The sequence below is a fragment of the Tachypleus tridentatus genome, chromosome 13, assembly GCF_004210375.1.
Source record: "Tachypleus tridentatus isolate NWPU-2018 chromosome 13, ASM421037v1, whole genome shotgun sequence".
In the NCBI taxonomy this organism is placed as follows: Eukaryota; Metazoa; Arthropoda; class Merostomata; order Xiphosura; family Limulidae; genus Tachypleus; species Tachypleus tridentatus.
The window spans coordinates 264,026,592-264,052,302 of NC_134837.1; the positions used below are offsets into that span (position 1 = coordinate 264,026,592).

The 25,711-nt window shown below is 33.9% G+C and overlaps 2 protein-coding genes across 4 annotated transcripts in view; one reads left to right on the forward strand and one right to left on the reverse strand.

Annotated features, from left to right (window-relative positions):
* Window positions 1–1,855: 1,855 nt before the first annotated feature.
* On the reverse strand, window positions 1,856–9,227 carry LOC143237914 (uncharacterized). The gene is made up of 5 exons (XM_076477667.1): window positions 9,005–9,227; window positions 5,887–5,957; window positions 5,028–5,097; window positions 3,678–4,028; window positions 1,856–2,402 (listed from the first exon to the last, which is right to left on the reverse strand). The coding sequence occupies exons 1-5, from the start codon at window positions 9,191–9,193 to the stop codon at window positions 2,373–2,375; spliced, it is 711 nt and encodes a 236-aa protein (XP_076333782.1). The 5' UTR covers window positions 9,194–9,227; the 3' UTR covers window positions 1,856–2,372.
* A 247-nt stretch (window positions 9,228–9,474) lies between these two features.
* Window positions 9,475–25,711, forward strand: part of LOC143237433 (von Willebrand factor A domain-containing protein 3A-like) — a 44,100-nt gene continuing 27,863 nt past the window's right edge. For all 3 annotated transcript variants that reach the window (XM_076476670.1, XM_076476672.1, XM_076476671.1), the window contains exons 1-3: window positions 9,475–9,541; window positions 15,230–15,336; window positions 20,083–20,137. In XM_076476670.1, the coding sequence (XP_076332785.1) occupies window positions 9,524–9,541; window positions 15,230–15,336; window positions 20,083–20,137 (180 nt within the window). In that variant the 5' untranslated portion in view covers window positions 9,475–9,523. The remainder of the gene's footprint in view (window positions 9,542–15,229; window positions 15,337–20,082; window positions 20,138–25,711) is intronic.

Consider the following 25,711-nt stretch of genomic DNA (forward strand, 5'->3'; position numbering starts at 1 on the left):
TCTATGAGTATATATTCACTAGCCTAATGAAATATGTAGTGACCACTCGTTGACAAACATAAAGCAACTTACTTTTGAACCAAGACATTGTTCCTTCTTTTTAATTACATGGATCAACAATATACAGTTCATTTGTTATAAACATTTCCATTTCAGTCAGCCTGATGAAACTTAAAGGCATTAAGTATGTCATTTGTCAGTATGTCACCCTTCGTAAAGTTTTTTTGTTAAATAATGTGAAAACAAAGCTGATACTGCAATATTTCTGTAATTCACAGTAACACTACACAATGAAACATGTCTCTCAGACAAACAGTAACACTAGACAATGAAACATGTCTCTCAGACAAACCGTAACACGACACAATGAAACATGTCTCTCAGACAAAGAGAAACACAACACAATGAAACATGTCTCTCAGACAAACAGTAACACTAGACAATGAAACATGTCTCTCAGACAAACCGTAACACGACACAATGAAACATGTCTCTCAGACAAAGAGAAACACACACAACACAATGAAACATGTCTCTCAGACAAACAGTAACACGACACAATGAAACATGTCTCTCAGACAAAGAGTAACACTACACAATGAAACATGTCTCTCAGACAAACAGTAACACTACACAATGAAACATGTCTCTCAGACAAACAGTAACACTACACAATGAAACATGTCTCTCAGACAAACAGTAACACTACACAATGAAACATGTCTCTCAGACAAACAGTAACACTACACAATGAAACATGTCTCTCAGGCAAACAGTGACACTACACAATGAAACGTCTCTCTCAGACAAACAGTGACACTACACAATGAAACATGTCTCTCAGACAAAGAGTAACACTACACAATGAAACATGTCTCTCAGACAAAGAGTAACACTACACAATGAAACGTGTCTCTCAGACAAACAGTAACACTACACAATGAAACATGTCTCTCAGACAAACAGTAACACTACACAATGAAACATGTCTCTCAGACAAGCAGTAACACTACACAATGAAACAGGTCTCTCAGACAAACAGTAACACTACACAATGAAACATGTCTCTCAGACAAACAGTAACACTACACAATGAAACATGTCTCTCAGGCAAACAGTGACACTACACAATGAAACGTGTCTCTCAGACAAACAGTGACACTACACAATGAAACATGTCTCTCAAACAAACAGTAACACTACACAATGAAACATGTCTCTCAAACAAACAGTAACACCACACAATGAAACATGTCTCTCAGACAAACAGTAACACTACACAATGAAACATGTCTCTCAGACAAACAGTAACACTACACAATGAAACATGTCTCTCAGACAAACAGTAACACTACACAATGAAACATGTCTCTCAGACAAACAGTAACACTACACAATAAAACATGTCTCTCAAACAAACAGTAACACTACACAATGAAACATGCCTCTCAGACAAACAGTAACACTACACAATGAAACAGGTCTCTTGGCCAAGTGATAACAGCAGACTGAGTATTTTCACTATCTTTATATAAAACTCCCAAACAAGTTATGTTTTAACACAAAACCAGTTATCTACAGGACATTATACATCAGGTTAGTACCACTGTGATTATTGTAGTAACACTGAACTCGATTTATTTCTAAAATAGAAGACCAACAATAACTGTTTATGTTTCATCTGTTACACAATGGTTATTTGCATCATTTCGAACCTCACCTTTGACTACTAACAACTAATGTTAATTAAAGAACATATTTTGTTTTTTAATTCACTGGATATAAAACCAAAAACTTCTAGTTACAAAACACTCACTTTATAAGCTGATAATGGAAAAATTAACTAATTCTAAACCAACATTTTGAAACTTTTATTCTTAAAAATATATATACATACACATGATTTTTTGTTTGGGTCTCAAAACATTGAAACATGTACTAAGTTGAACATTATAATAATCTAATACATTTGTTTACTTCTCACATTTTAAATAAGGTAAAAAATGAGATTTTTCCTTCAAACAAAAATGATTATTTATCTACAATTTATTAATTTCCACACATCTTGTTTTTGTAATTCAAAACATTCAAGTAAAAAATGTCTATTTTATAGTATGAAGATACTTTCTTTTCATAAATTTGCATCAACAGAGAACTTAAAAAATAGAAATCTGACCCAGAAATCAATTTATAAGTATACACTAGAACACTTGTTACATAAAAATAGCTGTACAGATAAGACTTTCTAAAAGTAAAAGTCAGGTATTTTCTAAACATCCCGTAAGAACAATAGTGAAGCTTAAATAACTTCGTGTTCTGAAGTGTAGTCGTGGTTTTCTACAGCAATGTCAACACCCAAGATGGCTTACACATCAAGTAGGCTCAGGAGAACTCACTACTTCCTACATATTCAAATAAACAACATCAAACTTTAGTCCAGATATATATTCCTAAAAATGTATTAAAACTACACCAAGATCAGATGTATTCAGTCATTTCACCGAGATAAAATTTCTATTAACAACTGTAAATTTCACACAAAATTAAATCCAAGAGAAAATGAAACTAATATTAAGTCTAATATTAATTATTTGTTTGTATTAAGCAGACAAATGAACACTTTAAAAGTGTCTTATGTCATTCATACATGCATGTGTCCATAAACATCCAAGCACCAACTGTGCCATGAACATTATTTTGGTTGTAATAGCATGTGTGAAAAAAACAGAGTACAATTATTAACAAACATTGTATTTGATTACATAATACTAGAAATGCATGCCCAATTAAAACAGTTTTGATAGTACAAGCATTATAAACAAACACAGTACTACCTACCTAGAGAATTCTCCTGTTTGTGCTTAATGTAGCATATGTAAACACCACAAAGTGTATCAGTTGTATTTTATTAGTACACATATGAAGGGAAAAAGCACCACATGCCTCGTGTAATATTTTAGCGTGTGAGCAGACAGCACAAACTGGTTCACTAAGTTAAGGGGTCTGTAAAAATAGGTTCTGTGTCAACAGATACAGCATCAACTCCTTCACCAGATCAAGGTGTTTGTAAAAGTTGAAACTGTGTCAACAGATTCAGCACAAACTGGTTCACCAGATCAAAGAGTCTGTAAAAGTAGGTACTGTGTCAACAGATTCAGCACAAACTGGTTCACCAGATCAAAGGGTCTGTAAAAGTAGGTACTGTGTCAACAGATTCAGCACCAACTGGTTCACCAGATCAAGGGGTCTGTAAAAGTAGGTACTGTGTCAACAGATTCAGCACCAACTGGTTCACCAGATCAAGGGGACTGTAAAAATAGGTGCTGAGTAAATAGACACAATACCAACTGGTTCACCAGATCAAGGGGTCTGTAAAAAGTAGGTACTCATTAAATATGATTAATGTCTATCTTTTATATAATTTTCCTTTGCACCGTCTCTCAGCAACTAAACATGTCTACCAACGTGCTAATATATTTTCTTTCTTTGCACTGTTGTTGATAATAATTTTATTCATAATTAATGCTAGGTTTCACATCAAACATAAATTCATCTGACTGGGAACCAGAACTGGAAATTCTATTATTACTCAGCATATTGGAAGACATTAAACAGCAAAAATTACATGCACTCTGATTTTAAAATTGTAAAAAAAAATCTAAATAATCAAACCTTACTTTTTTCACAGAAGTAAATGTTCCTGCCAAACTGTTTAATGTCTTCAGTTCAGGTCCACTTAAAGTAAGTGGGTTCCCAGCTTTCTTCATGGTTGAGGTTTGTTCCAGTGATGATGATGACAAAGCTACTGGTACTTTCTTTGAACTTGATGAATCCTTATCTGGCCTAACCCTCTTTTTGGATGAAGAGAAAGATGTTGGAGGACATGTTTGTTTTGGTGGAGCTTGAGAAGTTGAAGTACTTGTTGATGTAGTTGTTAGCGTTCGAGAAGATTCTGTCAGTACTCCACTGAAGTTATCAGTTAAAGATGATGTCACTGATGGAGCTGGACTCAAGTCAAGGTAACTATCCTACAGTTTTAACATACTTTAATTAATATGCTTTTCTATCCACACATAATACCTATCTTTACAGTCAAACTCAGTTGAGTTTGGCCTATTCGTAGCCGTGTTACTGGCTAACCTACCTGTTCTGTATGAATTTTTATATATGCAATGATGAGTATGGAAACCAACAGTCTTGTTTTGTAATTTACAACTTAATTTTAATAGAGATAAAACAAAATAAGCAATCAAGATGGAGCACAAGCTAGTTATAGTTTTATTTAAAAGAAACTTCAGGTGGAAGGTGATGTGAAAAACTTATCCAAACTCAGTGGTCAGGACTACAGATAAATATTGAATGTTGTGGTCAGTTTGAAAAACTTTCACTCTGCTAGAACTGTGCATATTTAGTTAGAATATCCTAAAGAAAACACATTTTTGTTCTATAAATTAACTCATTAAACCCAAGCTTGCACAACAAGCATCTAGCTAAAAATTCCAAATTACTCATTGGATGTCAACAGCAACCAATAACATTTGTGTCTCTTTGGCTGAAAACTAATCCACACTATATTATTATCCATATTCTATATACAGGCTGAAAATCTTATAAGAAATGGTGATAATTTTTAGGACATTATAAAAATAATTGTGGCAGAATGTGCACCAAAGTTTGGGTTTAGAGATTTATGAATTATTTTTAAAACTTTTATCTACCTAGGACTATGAGATATATTCAATAGGTACAAATATATAATTACCCTATATAGTAAGCCTTTCACACACAAAAGTTAGACAAATGAATATGGGTCTTATTTTGTTGACAAAATCTCATACACTTGTTATACCACATGTACTCACACAAAATTTTCACTGTAATAATAATTATTTTCGAAAACAAGAAATAATTTTTTTTTTACAACAAGGGTACATCTTCACACATACACCTTGATTATAAAACAACATGCAACACAAAGACTTTTGGTCTTATTTTAACAATAAGGTCTGAGAAACATTCACTGATACCTCCATCATCAGCTCCAGAGCTGCAGACCTGTAGTCATCACCAAGTTGATCTAGTCTCTGTAACAGACACCTGGAAAAAATCATGTTTTGTCAGAATCAAAATAAGTGTGGTTTGGCTTAAGTAGTACATTGAATAAAATTAGAGTATTAAAAAACTCATTATTTTTCAACTAAGAAATTTTCAAAGGACCTTTGTTATTTTTAAATATTTCTTGTAATTACTAAATAACATTTTGTTTCTTTTTACACTAAATCACAAGAAAAATGTTTTAGCTCACTTTTAAGTAAAACTTACACAAAGTGTTTTCCCATCTTAATAATTCCTACACCGTACCTGTGAATCCAAAAACTTGCTCTATAAAACTATTTTAAGAATATATATTAGTCTTTCTGTTAGAAAACTGAAATGTGAAAAGTAATCATCAAAGGTATTTGCTCAATTTACAAATAACTGGTCACTTTAATTTTACTTCTAAAACTTCTCTCTCAAAATGTGATGTAATTATTTTGGTATGGATCTAATGCTCTAGTCAGTAACACATACATCTATCAAGTAAAGAAAACTTTATATTTCACAACCCTTAACAATTTCTTTAAAGAAATTTCACCTTAATTTATGACTGAAAGTTCAATAAACAAATCATTTTAACAATAATAACTTGTTGTGTTGTCATAAAGTTTACCTAAAATATTCATTTTCTAATCAAAAACAAATTATTAAACTTTATACACTCCAATTTTATGAAAATAAACAATGTATCTGAAGCAAATATAGTGATAAATAAATTAAAAACTCTACATGGGTTCATAGCAGTCTTTCTAAAGACTTTACTAAAGTTACAAAATATGAAGCTCTCACCTGCGGTCTCTTCTATAAAGCCTCAATAACTGCTTTACATGTCGAATTCTGTTCACAATCCTTTCATTACTCTGAAAATACAGAATAAACTGTAAAAAATATTTATCCTGGTTGTTGATATTAATCATAAGATAATGTTGCTCTTACATATTGTAATCTTTTATTGACCCAGGTGGATGCATCCCACAAGTAAAAAATTGAAATACTGAATAAAGAAAGGACAGAAAATAAAAACCAGTAGTAATTTTCTCATTCATACAAAACCTAACAGAGTTAAATTTATTTCACAAAAAAATTGTTTAATTTTATATGCAATATTTTTAATAAATAACAAGTTTAGATTCCAGGTTGGTTTCAGCATAACCATCAGCATTTAAGAATTTCCTGTATTTTTTGGAACAAAATATAAAACTTACAGCCCCTATCTGGATAGAAACAAAATATAAAACTTATAGCCCCTATCAGGATAGAAACAAATATAAAACTTATAGCCCCTATCAGGATAGAAACAAATATAAAATGTACAGCCCCTATCAGAATGGAAACAAAATATAAAACTTATAGCCCCTATCAGGATAGAAGCAAAATATAAAATTCATAGTCACCTATCAGAATAGAAACAAAACAGTTTTTAATAAAAGAACATTAACTTCAATACAAGAGTAATTTTATATTAATTTGAGGTCTGTCACTTTAATACAAGAGAAATTTTATATTAATGTGAGGTCTGTCACTTCAATACAAGAGTAATTTTATATTGATTTGAGGTCTGTCACTTCAATACAAGAGTAATTTTATATTAATCTGAGGTCTGTAACATCAATACAAAAGTAATTTTATATTGATTAGAGATTTGTCACTTTAATACAAGTAATTTTATATTGATTTGAGGTCTGTCACACCAATACAAGAGTAATTTTATATTAATCTGAGGTCTGTCACATCAATACAAGAGTAATTTTATATTGATTTGAAGTCTGTCACATCAATACAAGAGTACTTTTATATTAATATGAGGTCTGTCACATCAATACAAGAGTAATTTTATATTAATCTGAGGTCTGTCACATCAATACAAGAGTAATTTTATATTAATCTGAGGTCTGTCACATCAATACAAGAGTAATTTTATATTGATTAGAGATTTGTCACTTTAATACAAGTAATTTTATATTGATTTGAGGTCTGTCACATCAATACAAGAGCAATTTTATATTAACTTTTATCCAACCACAGTTTCTCAACCTTTGTTGTAATAGTACAATGTAATTATCTATAACTCAGCTCTGAAAAGCCAAATGTTTATAATCTAAACAAGTGTCAAGAGTTCTTTTACTGTTATTATCAACTGTGGAAACTCAGAGAGATCAGAAAAAAATCACAAAAACTTAGTTTTGTTATCTGTTACTAATAAGAAAGATTTCCATAAATGAATATAAAATGGTTTAACACATATTACATACACTGAATGAAGCCATCTCATTATCTATTTAAGAAACAATGGCTTACTTGTACTTTTACTAAAAACTGTATTTTTATTGTACACCAGTGACTGTAAACAAATTTAAACTTTATCAAATAAAAACTTGAATGGGAAGGTTTATAAGAAAACAGGAAGATATAAAAATTGTTGATTAAAATCTACATGAAACTTAAGCATTTCTGACTTCTTCAGAAATATATCACAATGAAATAGTTTCAAATCTTTCTGGCTGCACATTCACACAGACATCAAATGTAACAATATTTTATTCACAGAAGCTAGATAACCTGAAAAAAAATTACAGGGAGATTTTAATTATTTCATGCAGCAGTTACAAATCATACAATAAGTGTTTCAAACCAGTGACCTGGACATTTTAGACTACTAGAACTTAACACCATCAAACAACTAGCTTGTGTCCAGCTGCCTTTTCTCAGTCTTAAACTTCTGTCTTCTCATCCTATCTTCAGAACTATGTACCGACAAATCAGTCCCTTACTCAATCAATCACCCAAGATAATTATGTAAATCACCTACTACCCTTTTTCTCTCAAGAGCAAACAAATTAAAAGATCTCAATCTACTCATGTAAGATAACCCTTCCATTCTCAGGACCACACTAGTATCCTTTCTCTGAATGTCAATGTCCGTTTCAAATAAGATCAAAATTTAATCGAAATTAGGTAACACAATATGATTCCAGTACTTTTACTCACTTCTCAACGACTATGTCAAGTCATGTTACAGAGTTATTTACCTTCTGCATTAAGTTTATGGTTAAGGACAAAAATTAATCTGAATCTGTTTACTTCTCACATAGATAAAGATCATTTACAAAATATTTCTCCAACTTAACAATTTATCCAAGTTATTCTGTAACACCAGAATAATTTAAGTTCAGTGGCAGAGCCAAGGAAGCCCCCCCCCCCATTTTTTATAACGTCTTAAGCCTTTTCTTATATTTGACTTTGTACAATTTTCATTCCTATTTAAGATAATTCTCAAATTTTTCAAATAAACTTGCAAATATGAAAATAAATGGTAAGCAAAACTGCAAATTTCAAAGGTGAAACATATTTATTGAACTTGTACAACACTTTATTGTTTTCTTTTACATTAATTTTACACAGGTTAACTATACTAGTAATGTACTACACACCTGTGAGTTGTAAAAAAAACTTTCAACTCATAAACTTGAACTAACACTAAACATAAAGACGGACTTTGATATTATTTGTTTACTAATCAACATTATATAACAGAGTAATACAGAGAGAGTTCCTTTTTTATACCAAGAATAAAATATTGTTTTAAATTTACCTGGAAAGTATTCATTCGTGACGTGATTATGGCTTTAATGCTCTAATTTTTACTTTTTTCTGTAACCTATTAGTGAAAGCCTACATGATAACTTGAAATTGAACAAGTACTCAACTTCAACGAAGTTCATGACACACATTCAGTGATTTATAGAAAGGAACGTACAATATAACTTAAGACGCTCAGCTGAATAGATCTATGTCAAAATCCTTACGACTTTTATGTATTTTTATAAGTCTTTGTTTTATTTTCTTCAAAGTCATGACTTCTAGATTTTCATTTTACTCAAGCAAATTACTGACAAATTAGGCGCACCTGTTGAATGCTTTCACACCTCCGAAGGAGTACGTAATATTTTTTTTCATACGGGTCTACATCTTGTTCTTTTTTATACTTTTTCTCCGGAACGTTATGAATCCCATCACTATTTTCTGTAGGTAATTTCTGTTCATCTTGCTTAACTAAATTTTCAGACGTTTGACTTAGATCAGACTCAGTAGCCATTTTCTACTACAGCGCCCTCTGTCACAGTAATACTTAAATTTATATATTGCTTAATATCATATTTATTTAGTATCACAGAAATGTCTATTTTATTAAATAAATAATAAACTTAGCAAACCTGTGAACAATAGCAATTTTTTACTAAAATATTCGTACTTTGTCTTAGATATAATTTTACAGTTTACACTTTACTCAAGAGTACATTGTTTATTGAAATATGTGAAAAATAAAATATAAAATCTAGACGCCAATGACCACCTGAGCCATAAAACAGGCCGTAACCTAGGTAACCGAATCAACAAAGCTGTCTGACAATGTATTAGTTGTGAAATGGCAAATAATTTACAGGTAAGTAATATTTATTGCCTACTATTTAATGCATCATATTCATTTCTTTGTTTGTTTTTTCGGTTAGATATCTTAAAGTACAACCTATTCTTTACAAACGACGTTTAAGACCATCTTAATAACGTTTCAAATTATTTGATAATTTGACACTCTGAAAACAGTTTATCCATCAGTGGCTCAACGGTAAGTCTATATGCTTATGACACTAAAAATCGGTTTACGATACCCGTGGGGAGCAGAACAAAGATAACATAATGAGTAGATTTATATTTAATAACAACCAAACCAGAAGAAGAGTTCCGAATGATCCTTCAAATTTTACTCTATTACTTTGTACGATAACCCTGGCACATGTCGTTATAATCCCCCCCGCTAGTACAGCGGTATGTCTACGGATTTACAACGCTAAAATCTGGGGTTCGATTCACTTCGGTGGGCTCAGCAGATAGTCCGATGTGGCTTTACTATAAGAAAACACACACACATGTTATAATTTCCCAAGCATTTGGTTCGTTTCTTGTTGCTGGAAGAAAAATGTTATCTGTTTTTCGGTCATGTGTTCACTGGGCGATGGTCAAACCCTACCATTCCATAATAAGAGAGAAGCTCAGAAGTTGGCAATTGGTGCAGGTGATTAGTTGCATTTAGTCTAGTTGAAAATTAAGGGCGGCCATGCTTTGATAATTCCTGTGCAAATTTTGGCAAACACTCTAAAACAAACAAAATTTTAAAAATGTGAAGTGATAAATGGCGATGCCAGTGCAAATATTAAACATCTACAGTACTGAATTTGACACTAAGACAGTTGTCATACAGATCTCTAGGGCCAACAATATTTCAAATGCCAGACTTATCAGTCCAAATACTACAGCTTGTCATAAGATTGTGCTGAGATTACAGCCCTGCGACTATTTACTGAAGTGACGTAAACAGTTTTTGTTTTTTTTTAATTTCGCACAAAGCTACTCGAGGGCTATCTGCGCTAGCAGTCCCTAATTTAGCAGTGTAAGACTAGAGGGAAGGCAGCTAGTCATCACCACCCACCGCCACCTCTTGGGCTACTCTTTTATCAATGAATAGTGGGATTGATCGTAACCTTATAACACCCCCACGGCTGGGAGGGCGAGCGTGTTTGGCGCGATGGGGATGCGAACCCGCGACTCTCAGATTACGTGTCGCACGCCTTAACACACTTGGCCATGCCGGGTCTGACGTAAACAGGCAAGTGAAGATGGGAAGTTAACAAAATATTTGACTTCTCTCCAGATATCGGAATTTTTAAGTTTTCGTACCACTACTTCAACAATACTCGAAGAAATCTTCGTTATACTTGCATTTCAGTGGTCCACAACAGTTTTGGAAGGTAGCAACCCAGTCTCTGGTGTTGGAAATAATAAGAAATACTTTAGTAGCTCATAGGTTGTGGTGCTGCTACTAAGAAAACAATTTAATTATTTTAAAAAAAAACGCTTTTACATAGAAGAGCGAACAACGTTTCGACCTTCTTCGGTCATCGTCAGGTTCACAAAGAAAGAGGTAACTGACCGGAAGCTGACCACATGTTTGAAAGGGGTTGTGTAACTGTGTGTCGAAATGTAGAGGGCGGTATTAGATGTTTGAATATATAATTTTATTTATTTTATTTTATTAATATAGGTATAAAGGCGTTCCTTTATATTGGTTTATTTTGGGTTTAAGTTGTTGTATAAGTAAGGCTTCTTTAATTTTGCGTTTGTTTATATTTGTTTCTTTATTTAGTATTTGAGTGTTTTCCATGGTTATGTTGTGTTTATTTGACTTGCAGTGTTCGAAAGCGCGTGAAGGTGACTTTTTATGTTCTTTGAATCTGGTTTCCATTTTTCTACTTGTTTCTCCAATATAGAAGTCGTGGCAGTTATCACATTGTATTTTATAAATAATGTTGGTGTGGTGTTTGTCAGTGTAGTTTTACATAGTATAGACCTCAGTTTTGTGCCGGGTTTTTGAATAAATTTGGTATTAATTGGAATGTCATATTTTGTTACTAATTTTTGCCAAATGTTGGTTATTTGTTTGCTGATGTCAGGAATATATGGTATACAGCAGTATATGGTTTCGTGGTTTTTTGATTCGTGAGCTGTATTTACTTTAGTTGGTTGATTTTGCTTTCTGTCTAGGTGGGTGCGTATAATGTTTTCTACGGTTTGTGGAGGAAACTTATTGATGTTGGTGAAGTATTGTTTTATTTTGTCTAATTCATCGTTAATTTTATCTGGTGAGCATAGTTTTATGGCTGTGTTTATTTGGTTTCTTAGTATGTTGAGTTTTTGTTTTGTTTCATGTGCTGAGTCCCAAGGAATGTATAGTCCAGTATGGGTGATTTTTCGGTGGATTTCTGTTTGAAATTGTGTATCAGTTCTTGTTTAGAAGACCTAGCCAGGAGACTTGTGATACTTTCTACAGAGAACAAAAACAAGGAAACAACCAAAAACAACCAACAGAAAGAAGACAACTTAGATAATTTTATTGACATCCCACAGCCAAACTTCCCAGGTAAAATTACAAATTTATATTTTCCAGAAACACCTAAAAACAACATCTTAAACGATTTTTTCAAAGAATTTTCTCACAAAACCATCAACATAATTTCACAAAACAGAAAACTGAAAAACAACCTTACAAAAAGAGACATTAATTACATTAAAAACCTAAAACAAGACAAAAACATAAAAATTCTAAAAGCAGATAAAGGTAACGCTATAGTCATAATGAACACGAATGAATACATCCAAAAAATGAATAACATCCTATCAGACACGAACAAATTTAAACCAATACACACAAATCCAACAAAGACACACGAGACGCAACTGAACAAATTACTACTACAAATGAAAAAAGCCAACACAATTTCACAAACACTTTATTCCTACCTACGTAAAACCGATTCACGCACACCGCAAATATACGGCATCCCCAAACCTCATAAACCAGATTGTCCATTACGACCAATAATGTCCACATATGAATCGTTTAATTACAACCTTGGTAAATACATAGCATGGGCATTCTCCAAATATGTAACATCAGCCAGCTCATTTATCAAAGACTCTTTTAATTTCAAGTCTAATCTAAATCAACTTAATCATAAAGCCTTAATGGCCAGTTTCGATGTTATATCCCTCTTTACAGAAGTTCCAACCACTGAAGCCTGCAAGATAGCCTTAGAACTCTATATCCGAGACCCTAACCCAACTATAGAAATTCCCAGTAACCAGTTAGCAACCCTCATAGAATTCACCACGATAAAGACAAACTTCATGTTCAACAACCAAAACTATATACAAACAAATGGCCTAAGCATGGGCAACCCAGTATCACCAGTTCTAGCCAATATTTTTATGACACAAGTTGAAACACAAGCAATTAACACAGCATTACATCCACCACTATACTGGTACAGATATGTAGATGACACGGTTGCGGGATTCAAATCTACAGAACACATACTTAATTTTTTCAATCACATTAACTCTATACATCCCAACATCAACTTCACATATGAACAGGAAGAAAACAATCAAATATCATTTCTTAACCTCAAAATTACAAGAACTGATACACAATTTCAAACAGAAATCCACCGAAAAATCACCCATACTGGACTATACATTCCTTGGGACTCAGCACATGAAACAAAACAAAACTCAACATACTAAGAAACCAAATAAACACAGCCATAAAACTATGCTCACCAGATAAAATTAACGATGAATTAGACAAAATAAAACAATACTTCACCAACATCAATAAGTTTCCTCCACAAACCGTAGAAAACATTATACGCACCCACCTAGACAGAAAGCAAAATCAACCAACTAAAGTAAATACAGCTCACGAATCAAAAAACCACGAAACCATATACTGCTGTATACCATATATTCCTGACATCAGCAAACAAATAACCAACATTTGGCAAAAATTAGTAACAAAATATGACATTCCAATTAATACCAAATTTATTCAAAAACCCGGCACAAAACTGAGGTCTATACTATGTAAAAACTACACTGACAAACACCACACCAACATTATTTATAAAATACAATGTGATAACTGCCACGACTTCTATATTGGAGAAACAAGTAGAAAATGGAAACCAGATTCAAAGAACATAAAAAGTCACCTTCACACGTTTTCGAACACTGCAAGTCAAATAAACACAACATAACCATAGAAAACACTCAAATACTAAATAAAGAAACAAACATAAACAAACGCAAAATTAAAGAAGCCTTACTTATACAACAACTTAAACCCAAAATAAACCAATATAAAGGAACGCCTTTATACCTATATTAATAAAATAAAATAAATAAAATTATATATTCAAACATCTAATACCGCCCTCTACATTTCGACACACAGTTACACAACCCCTTTCAAACATGTGGTCAGCTTCCGGTCAGTTACCTCTTTCTTTGTGAACCTGACGATGACCGAAGAAGGTCGAAACGTTGTTCGCTCTTCTATGTAAAAGTGTTTTCTCAGCCCAAACGAGCCGTTTTTGCATATACATTTCTCAACAAGTGGGTTTCTCGTCATCACTGAAAAAAAAAAAAAACGGTTTTGATTTTTCTCAAATGTGCAAAAACCCGTTTTACACCATATAAATGAACCTTCAATTCTTGAAATAATTAAATCCAGAACCTTCTCTCTTTTTTTTAGAATCCTCCAACTTCTATATTGGTTATGATGAGGCTCACTCTACTACATGAATAAAAAGTGAGGCCAATACTGATGACAGGTCTAAAAACGTCAATATAGAAGTTGCAGGATTCTAAAAACAAAGAGAAAAGGTTTCAGTATTTAGTTATATTATCAAAATCATCCACAAAAGAACAAATGACGTCTTCGGCGGTATAAATTGCAATTATTTCTTTTGTTTTAAATTTTATTTTCCGTTTTGACGTATTTTTGTATTTTTATTACCTGTTAACTCACCTGTAGCCTAATAAGCTTAAACAGACAACTACTTGATAGTAATATTAATTTGTTTTTAAGGCGCGGTTAATAACTAATATAAAATATTTAACAAATAATAATGAAGATTGTGTATTTGAGATACGAACATGGATTTTAATATGTGTTTTGGCCTATGGTGTTTTTAAGTGTAGGTAGTACAACTTAATAGGATATTTGTCCTCAGTAAAACGTTAAGCATAAATGAACTCCCATTACAAACGTAGTTTTCGACATTTTTAGTTTCGTATTTTGTGTCTGTGTATAAAGAAACAATTATCTTGTATGCTAAGAAGTTTAGTAAAGGTTTTTTTGTTGTTTTTTTTGGCTGCTACTTCTTCCTTCACGATTTGTATATAATCACCTTTTTCTTAACCTGAAGATGACCTAGGAAGGTCGAAACGTTGTTCTCTCCTTATCAATAAAAGTGTTAATAACCATACCAGCTGTTCTGAGATACATTTTTATTTCAACTGTGTTTCTCGTCATCAAGAATCATCTTTATTGTTCTGGTTAATTTGCAAGTATTTTGACAAAATGATTTTTAATAATATAAAGTATTGGTTTTATTTTAAGACATAACTTAATACTATAACAGATAAATATTTCCACTTTTCTATATGAGCCTCAGAAGAAATGGATGTAGAGTTTGTCAGTTATAAAATGTAAACTTTACTTTTAACTTAGACACTACGTTCTGCAGGGAACGCTTTAATAACACCTACGTCACAAACAAGTGTCGAATGGCTAAAGAAGTTGAAATTAGAAGATAGAGGCTCGAAATCTTTCTCCAGGTAAGGTTTCTTTCTTTGTTTTAGCGCAAAACTAGATATTTCACTATATGTTTTATGTTTGGTGCAGTGATCAAGCCAAACATTTTATCGTTATAAACTTGAAGCTCACCACTAAGCCACCAGATGACTCTCGGAAGGTAAAGAACTTTCAAGACAAATGTCATTTCGTTGCGCTGTAACTACGCACTATCTGTTCTATAAGAATAACTTGAAAAATTGACGTCTAAACTCACAAACAATAAAAACGTCATCTTGTTGCTCAGTAACGACACACCGGCTGCTGTGTGATTATTACAAACTCACATATGACAACGAAACAAAAAATGACTCGCAAATTGGGTCACTGTTACAGAATTAATGAAACCTACTGCCCACCTTTAACACAAAAGTTATGGAGAACACCACCTATAATTCTGCGTATGATATTAATGCTTTAGTTATAATGTTACTCAATATTAAAACTACATAAAATAAATCATAAAATTCCTATCTGAAATGAGAGATTGCTACTTAAATGTCAATATAGTTCCCCAGTGGCACAGCGGTATGTCCACGGACTTACACTGTATCAAAACTCATTGTGTAACTTTGTTCATAATTTCAAAAACAAACCAGCAGTCTATGTTAATATGGTTAACATACCTTCTGAGCATAAGAAATGTAATCTAACTAGGCAAACATTTTATTTTCTCCTTAATTTGACACACAGCTTTCCGTGGCTGTTGTAGATGAACATTATAAGTATACATATGGGGTATATGGTTCTTATTCGAAAGCCTGGTGTGTCTATCATAGTTCACAGAGCAAACAGTTCTCTTTGTTGGTTTGTTTCTTTTTTTAGGTTTTGTGGGATTTTGTTTCTTTCTTTAATATTACGTCCATTAATAGTATTGGTTAAAAAAGTATATGAACCTATGACACTGACTTAGAATTCCTTATCTGGCAGAATTTCAGGAGAAAATATATCGATAAAGAAAATCAATCAATTAATTCTCATGTTTATATAGGTTTTAGTTTCATGATAATACTTATATATATATATATATATATATATATATACACACACACACCTGGATAAACAGGAATTTCAAATTATTATTATTTACTTGGTAAATGCTTTGTTTTTAGTTATGTAGGTAATTTATTTTAATTCGAAGTTTATAAAACCGGCTACTAGTTGACATGCCGGGCTGTGTACATGGCTCGTATTCTGTTCCCACAAAACAGAAATAAAATTTCCCACTCAACATTCTAGGATAATTTTTGCGTAATAAAAGAAGCGATCAAATCCCATTATTTGAATAGAATAGCCCAAGAGTTGGAGATATTGATATTAACGGAGTGTATACTAGAAAACTGTTAAATGTATTTGTTTCTTGGTATTCAAACAAAGCTGCACAATGAGCTATCCGTGCTGTGCTCACAAGGAATACCAATATCCTGTTTTTAGTGTTGTAAGTCCGTAAACTTTTTTTAACCACTGTTAAAATCTTTTTTTCCAGTTTAAATTCAAGATCAGTAAAACTAGTAAAAATAAACAAAATCCTGTAACAGAAAAATATTTTAAAGAAGATCTAAAGGTAATCCTGACAGAGCTAATTAAACAAAAAAAGAAAACGGCTGTTGGAAGAGCAAGAGGACAACAAAACAAAAAACTAAAAAAATAATCTTACAAAAAGAGACATTAATTCTATTAAAAACCTAAAACAAGACAAAAACATAAAAATTCTATAAGCAGATAAAGGTAACGCTATAGTCATAATGAACACGAATGAATACATCCAAAAAATGAAGAACATTCTATCAAACACGAACAAATTTAAACCAATACACACAAATCCAACAAAGACACACGAGACCCAACTGAACAAATTACTACTACAAATGAAAAAAACCAACACAATTTCACAAACACTTTATTCCTACCTACGTAAAACCGATTCACGCACACCACAAATATACGGCATCCCCAAACCTCATAAACCAGATTGTCCATTACGACCAATAATGTCCACATATGAATCGTTTAATTACAATCTTGGTAAATACATAACATGGGCATTCTCCAAATATGTAACATCAGCCAACTCATTCATCAAAGACTCTTTTAATTGCAAGTCTAATCTAAATCAACTTAATCATAAAGCCTTAATGGACAGTTTCGATGTTATATCCCTCTTTACAGAAGTTCCAACCACCGAAACCTGCAAGATAGCCTTAGAACTCTATATCCGAGACCCTAACCCAACTATAGACATTCCCAGCAACCAATTAGTAACCCTCATAGAATTCACCACGATAAAGACAAACTTCATGTTCAACAACCACAACTATATACAAACAAATGGTCTAACCATGGGCAACCTAGTATCACCAGTTCTAGCCAATATTTTTATGACACAAGTTTAAACACAAGCAATTAACACAGCATTACATCCACCACTATACTGGTACAGATATGTAGATGACACGGTTGCGGGATTCAAATCTACAGAACACATACTTAATTTTTTCAATCACATTAACTCTATACATCCCAACATTAACTTGACATGTGAACAGGAAGAAAGCAATCAAATATCATTTCTTAACCTCAAAATTCCAAAACCGACACACAATTCAAAACCGAAATCCACCGAAAAATCACCCATACTGGACTATACATTCCTTGGGACTCAGCATATGAAACAAAACAGAAACTCAACATACTAAGAAACCAAATGAACATAGCTATAAAACTATGTTCACCAGATAAAATTAACGAAGAATTAGACAAAATAAAACAATACTTCATCAACATCAATAAGTTTCCTCCACAATCCGTAGAAAACATTATACGCACACACCTAGACAGAAAGCAAAGTCAACCAACAAAAGTAAATATATCTCACGAATCAAAAAATCACGAAACCATATGTTGCTGCATACCATATATTCCTGACATCAGCAGACAAATAACCAACATTTGGCAAAAACTTGTAACAAAATATGACATTCCAGTTAATACCAAATTTATTTAAAAACCAGGCACAAAACTGAGGTCTATACTATGTAAAACCTATACTGACAAACACCACACCAACATTATTTATAAAATACAATGTGATAACTGCCACGACTTATATATTGGAGAAACAAGTAGAAAAATGGAAACCAGATTCAAAGAACATAAAAAGTCACCTTCACACGTTTTCGAACACTGCAAGTCAAATAAACACAACATAACCATAAAAAACACTCAAATACTAAATAAAGAAACAAACATAAACAAACGCAAAATTAAAGAAGCCTTACTTATACAACAACTTAAACCCAAAATAAACCAATATAAAGGAACACCTTTATACCTATATTAATATAATAAAATAAATTATATATTCAAACATCTAACACTGTCCCCTACATTCCGACACTCAGTTACACAACCCCTTCCAAACATGTGGTCAGCTTCCGGTCAGTTACCTCTTTCTTTGTGAATCTGACGATGACCGAAGGTCATCGCTCTTCTATGTAAAATATTTTATCAACCCAAACGAGCCGTTTTTGCATATATATAACATCCTACATATCTGACTCCATTTTCTAGTCTGCAAAAACATGTGAATGATCTGATTCTAGTATTCCAAACAGCTTGTTTGTAATGAAACTTTGTAGAATGGACGCTTTCGAAGACTGAAAATCAAATAAACACAACGCAACCATAGAAAACACCCAAATACTAAATAAAGAAACAAACATAAAGAAACGCAAAATTAAAGAAGCCTTACTTATACAACGACTCAAGCCCAAAATAAACCAATACAAAGGAACAACTTTATACCTATATTAATAAATATAATCTAACATCTAAGCACGCCTTCTACATTCCTACAGTCATCTACACAACCGTCTTCAAACATGTGGTCTGCTAACGGTCAGTAACCCTTTCTTTATTTGTGAACCTGACGATGACCGAAGAAGGTGGGAACGTTGCTCGCTCCTCTACATAGTGCTTTCTCTATCCATACCAGCTGTTTTTACATATATAATTTTCTTTACAAGTGGGTTTTCTTGTCATCACAGACGCTTGTATTGTTGTTTCACCAGAGGGAAGTATGACATCATATGATATATGTGGGATAAACTAGAACCGTCTCGAAAGTTCAGTAAATGATTTGTGCAGCTTCAATGTGTATTAGAGTGGAAGAGATACTGAATTACTTATGAGTATCTTACTATCAATCATCGATCACAGAGGTAGTCTATTTGTTTGGTACTGTCCGGTACTTTAATTTGGGAAAACTTGATTTTGTGTTTCAACAGAAGTTATCTGTGATATGAGAAAAATGTGTATTTATGAGGAAATGTAGGAAAGTAGTCGAACTGTCGTATTATATATACTGTGGAGTTAAGCCTATCAATATATCGTTAGTTAACTTGTAGAACTCGTAGTAAAAGGAATAAGTCGCTTTCATTATTAGGGTCTCTATTCTGGATTTTTCTTTTTTTTTACCAAATAATTCAAAAGAATTTCCCGTTCAACGATGGAATTATTACAACAGTATTACTAGCACAATTTATGTATTAGTAGCAGGCTTGTTTGTGGAAGTTCTATTTCTAGGACTGTTTATAAAATTAGTGATATAAAAGTGTACCCAGTTTATATGAATAGCTAGTAAATCAAAATGATGGTTACAAAAAGTTTCATTCTTGAATCTCTATGTGGATCTTTTCGTGTTTTGTTGTTGTTTTTTTTATTTCTTCCAGATCTCTGGAAAGAATCTGTGAAAGAATCGAATGGTTAAATACTGGTTCCAGAAAGGTTTGTAAAATATTTTACGCTGCACACCCACGTGTTTTTAATTACGAACTTTAAACGCCATCTAGCGAGGACGTTTTCAAACATGTTAGGAAGAAGAAAGAAAATATTAAATTATATTAAAGACTTGCAAACAAACCGTATTTCAAATAGCTTTTTTCTGATTTTTTCTTTCGAATTTTGATTGTCCCTAATTTTAAACTGATAGTCTAGAATGAAAGCAACTGGTGCCAATTCTTGAGCTACTATTACGTGACCAAGTAGTAAGATTTGACTGTTATTCTTATAACGCACGCACAAATTACAGAACGTATTTTATAACACAAACACTCAAATTATGAACCTTGGATTCATAATTCGGCACGCTCACTACTTGTACATGCCCAACCTTTTTCTGGAAAATTGGAATCTGTGGCGAAGTGATATTCGAACCCCTGACTCTATTTTAACAAACAAAGCTTTCATGTCATGAACACTAAACTTTTCACTACTCGCTTTATTATTATTGATGATTGGTGAATGAAGGAAATTAAAAGTATGCAGATAAACCTGGAATAACCATCAACCTTTCCTAAATATGTCCGTATTTATATGCAAACCAATGTCATATAAGTGTGTGTTTTCATATAGCAAAGCCTCATCAAGCTATCTTATGAGTCCACCGACGCTAAGCATATCGAATAAAGGTTCAATATAAAAGAGTTGCTTACATTGAGGTCTTCATTATTTAAGAAAATAAAATTTACTTTTGTGATTCGTTTAGCACTAAGCCGCACGTTAGGGTTAGTGTGTCATACTGTGAAACCTGGGATACATGGCTAGCTTCTTGCCGTAAAATCATACTTTTAGGTTACGGGTGTGTTAGAAGGGTGATAGTCAAATTCTGTTATTCCGTTAAAGTAGTCTAAGCGTTGGCGGTGGGTTCTGTTGACTATCTCAGTTCCCTTTAATCTAAGAAATTAAAATCAAAGACGATAGCAATAGCCACTGTATAACGGTTAGCATTAACCGCTGTGTAACTTTGAAATACGGTTAACAGAAGCTAATGTATAACTTTGAAAGACGCTTAGTAATATGCATTACGCAACTTTGAAAGACGGTAAGCAATAGGCACTTTGTAACTTTGAAATAAGGTTAGTAATAACCACTGTGTAACTTTGAAAGACAGTTAGCAATAGCCACTTTGTAACTTTACTCAAATCTCCGAAACAAACAACCATTTACTTAGACTGAGGCACATATTTCGTTTATTATTGTGTTGATTAAAATTGAAAGGTTTTGTGTAAAGAAAGCAATACGTGTTAGGAATTATACATTAGATAAAAAAAAAACTAATTTTACCTTTAAATCGAATAAAATTGTTTTTGTTGTTATTATAATTCTGACTTTACATATCCGTACTGCGACTACCTCGAGTATCGAAACCCGAATTTTAGCTCTATAAGCTTACTTACCATTGAACTACGGGGTCGTAGCTTCATTTAATTAAATATTTTATATACAATTTATGATTTATAAAAACATACTAATTTAAAGCCCGTGATTAGGGTACTCGATTAGCAATTTACAGCTCGAATTTCATCACCGAACATGCTCGCCCTTTCGCCCATATAAGCGTTATAATGCGAAAGTCAATCTCGCTATATGCTGATGACGATTAACCCAAAAGTTAGGGTATTGACTAGCCGTCTCTCTTCAATAGTCAGCATCTTGTGCTGTTACCGGAAAACAATTGTTCGAAATCAAACCAACCAAAATCGTGACAGGTTTAAGGAAAGAGGGAAATCCTTCTAGCCGGCGTGGTCGGGAACCTTCTATTTCCCTTTCGTGAGTTTATTTGGTCGACTTCGGTGAAGTGTGATGGTTGATGTCAGGAAGTCTTCGAATCCGTTTCTGTGGAACTGCAAAGATAGCCGGAGACGAAACGGAGAAGACCAAGGTTGTGGCTGACCAGCGAGTTCTTGAGTTTACTTAAGGCATGATGCTTGGTTGACCGGTAGATTGGATTTTGGGTGATTTGTAACTTGGAATGAAATTTCAGCTAATTATAATCGTGAGTAGAGTACGGACCCTTTTCAGGGGAGCGGGGAACGTCGTCCTATGACTGGAATTTCACTGTGGGAGAAAATCGGAGTGCCCGGAGAAACTCCATTTTCACGATCAGGGTACCGAATGAAATACCCTGACCGTGCCCGGAAACGTAAAGCTAGCAAAACATAAAGTCAGTTGTAACTGTCAAGAGGAGTATCGTTGTATTAAGAAAGTTGAGTATTTGGAAGGTGAATCCAAACGTAGATTTGAATGGATTATTCGTCGAGGAAAATGGTGGTCAGCAGTGAAGTCGTGTTCAGACATTCTCCAGGGTGAACTGGAACTGTTTAGTATGTTGGAGAAAGATGGCTGGGATTTGGGTTGCTCGTGAGATGATCATAGTTATTAGTGATGGGTGTTATCTTGTTCTACTGGTGTCTTGAGTTTTTTGTTCTTTTGTATATATGTTTGAGTTGAGTCGCAGGTTGTTGGTTGGTTGTCAGTTGAGGTCGACGTGTGGGTAGTCGAGATCTGTGTGGTTTGTGTTCGGGTTGAGGTTAAAGTTGGTTTAGGAGCTGGTGGAATGTGGGTAAATTCGTGGCACCTCTTGGTGGTTGGTTTTAAATTGGAAGTTGTAGTCAGCAACTGTCCGGGTGATGTTGTCTGTCAGCTGTAAGGTATATAAGGAGGCACTGTTGGTAGTTGAGGTTGTATGCAGTGGGGGTTGTCGGAGAAGTATGTAGGGCGGGATACTTGATAAACTTGTTCCCCTTTAGTGATGAAAGTATTGCGGGGGTCGTTCGGCTGTGTAGTGAAATATGTATAGAAAAATGTGTTAGAATAGTTTACCACTTTCATGAAGTGGGTGGGTTTGTCTCTCATTCCAGAATTGATTTGGTGTATGGCATGTATACTAGATGAGGTTGAACTTCGTCTGGGGAGATAGATGAGTGAATGTCCCTGAAGAAAACAGAAAACAGGTTGGTTCAGCTTTTCGTGTCAGAACACCGAACATTAATGTTGGCATTCCATGGTTTACAAAGAAAGGTGAAGTCGTCTCTGGTGAAAGGCTGGAGAAAAACACCGCTACGTTGCAGGATTCTTGTTTTCTTCGGGTCAACTGATACATTAGGCTTGTAATGGTCAATGAAGGTGAAAATTTGTCGAAGTATGAAGTCGGGCGGTAATCTATCAAGGATTACCAGGGGCACGTGTGAGTTTGACGAAATATAAATTGAGATTGATAGGAGCATCTTGGCAGTTAATAATGCGCATGTTTTTAAAGCTTGGCTACAAGACTCCTCATTGTTGAAATAAGACATCTGTGTGCTTATACGCTTTCCTTTAGAGACCGCTAGGGTACTCTTTAATAGGGAGCCGCTAAGAAATTTCAGAATTGGTATCTTTATATTTTTTCTACTGTATTATCATAAACTGATAATTCTTGGGATTTCCTCAATTTTATTTTTATGGTAAAAACAGAGATGGTCTTTTTTAATATTTACAAATACATATGCTAATTTTAGTTTGATGGCGCTACTGTAGCTTTGTTACATTCTTTCTCGTCGATGATCTTCAGTTGTTAGTTTGTTTGTTTGTTTTGAATTTCGCGCAAAGCTACACAAGAGCTATCTGCACTAGCCGTTTCTAATTTAGCAGTGTGAGATTAGAGAGAAGGCAGCTAATCATCACCACCCACCGCCAACTCTTGGGCTGCTCTTTTACCAACGAATAATGGGATTGACTATCACATTATAATGCCTCCTCAGCTAAAAGGGCGAGCACGTTTGGTGTGATGAGGATTCGAACCCGCGGCCATCAGATTAGGAGTCAAGTTCCTTAATCACCTGGCCATGCCGGGCATTCAGTTGTTAGCTACATGTACAGCGATCCACATTTAAAAGTACTATACTTGTAAATGTTATTGTACAGTTTACTGTTTTTTATAACAGTTATTATAGTTTAAAACTGTTATTTTTATAAATTCCGTATAAATACGATACATTAGAACAGGGATCACCAAACTACGGCCCTGGAGGTCATTTTGTCCGGCCCGCCAGCAGCTAACCGCTTGGAAATAAAAAGTGACATTTCATCAAATGTTCGACTGTCATAACAAAATAAATCACACCGATGGTCGCTTTAAGCTGGCAAACACAAGACGTTATGATAAAAAGAAACAAGGCTGTCACGCGCATTTTTAACCAATTGGAAAATTCTTCTTTCGCCCTTGCTGTCCGTTTATTCATATCGAGGCACGTATCTATAAAAGCATTAGGATTTCGAAAACAAGTACAGACTTAACCTTTGTCCTATTGACTCGTCTTGTAAATTCTGCGGCCTGGGGTTATCGCTTCAGCAAGCTCATTTCTCTTAGTAGTCGGGTTATGCGCTTTTCGTAACTCGTTCTTAGGTAAGTGTCGTGGCAAACGTACGTTTCAATATATTTTGTTTGTGCGTTTTTGGACCAGTACAATACTTTTCTCACAGCGTTCTGTGTTTTTCATTTACAGATCCTGTTTTTTTTTTTCACCCATCGTTATGACTGCTTTTAAAAATAAGAAAAGTGGACTCTGAGTGTCGTGCTTTCAATGAAGAATGGGCAGAAAAGTACTTCTTTGTGGAAACCAGAAAGCTACTTGTGTGATATGCACCGAAAGTGTTGCCGTTTTGAAAGAGTACAATCTTCGACGTCACTATGAAACAAAACATCTATCAACATATTTGAAATTTTCAGGAAAGTTCCGTTCTGAGAAATTTGAATCCATGAAACGTGTTTTTGAATCTCAAAAGAATCTCTTTACGAGAAAGTTTGCTGAAAATGAATCTGTCACTCGTACAAGTTACAAAATAGTGCATAGGATGGCAGAGCGAGGAAAACCTTTTACTGACGGCAACTTCATAAGAGTGTATGATGGAAGCAGCAAATGAACTGTGTCCTGAAAAAAACAATTTATTTGAAAGTATCAGCCTTTCAGCAACTTCAGTTGTACGGAGAGCAGAAGAACTTGGAAAGAACATCGCATTACAAATACGCCAAAAAGCTAGAAACTTCCTATGGTATTCTCTGACACTGGATGAGTCTACTGATCTCTCGAGTACGTTACAACTTCTCGTGTTCATTCGTGGAGTTAATTTGGACTTTCAGATCACGGAAGAGTTGGCATCAGTTTGCAGCATGCACGGAAGAACAACTGGAGAAGACATTTTCATGGAAGTGCATAAAACTTTGCAAGACTATAACCTTCAGTGGAATCAGCTTAGAGGTGTAACAGTTGATGGAGGAAAAAACATGGCTGGAGTAAAGAAGAGTCTGGTGGGGCTGATCAGGAAACAGTTGGAAGATCTTCAACTCCCAAGCGCTCTGTTCATACACTGCATCATACACTAGCAAGCACTCTGTGGAAAAGACTTAGGTATTTCTTGCGTACTTAAACCAGTCATTTCTACAGTGACCTTTATTCGGGGTCATGCACTTAATCATCGCCAGTTCAAGGCGTTTCTTGAAGAAATTGATTCAGATTTCTGTGACTTGCCTTATCACTC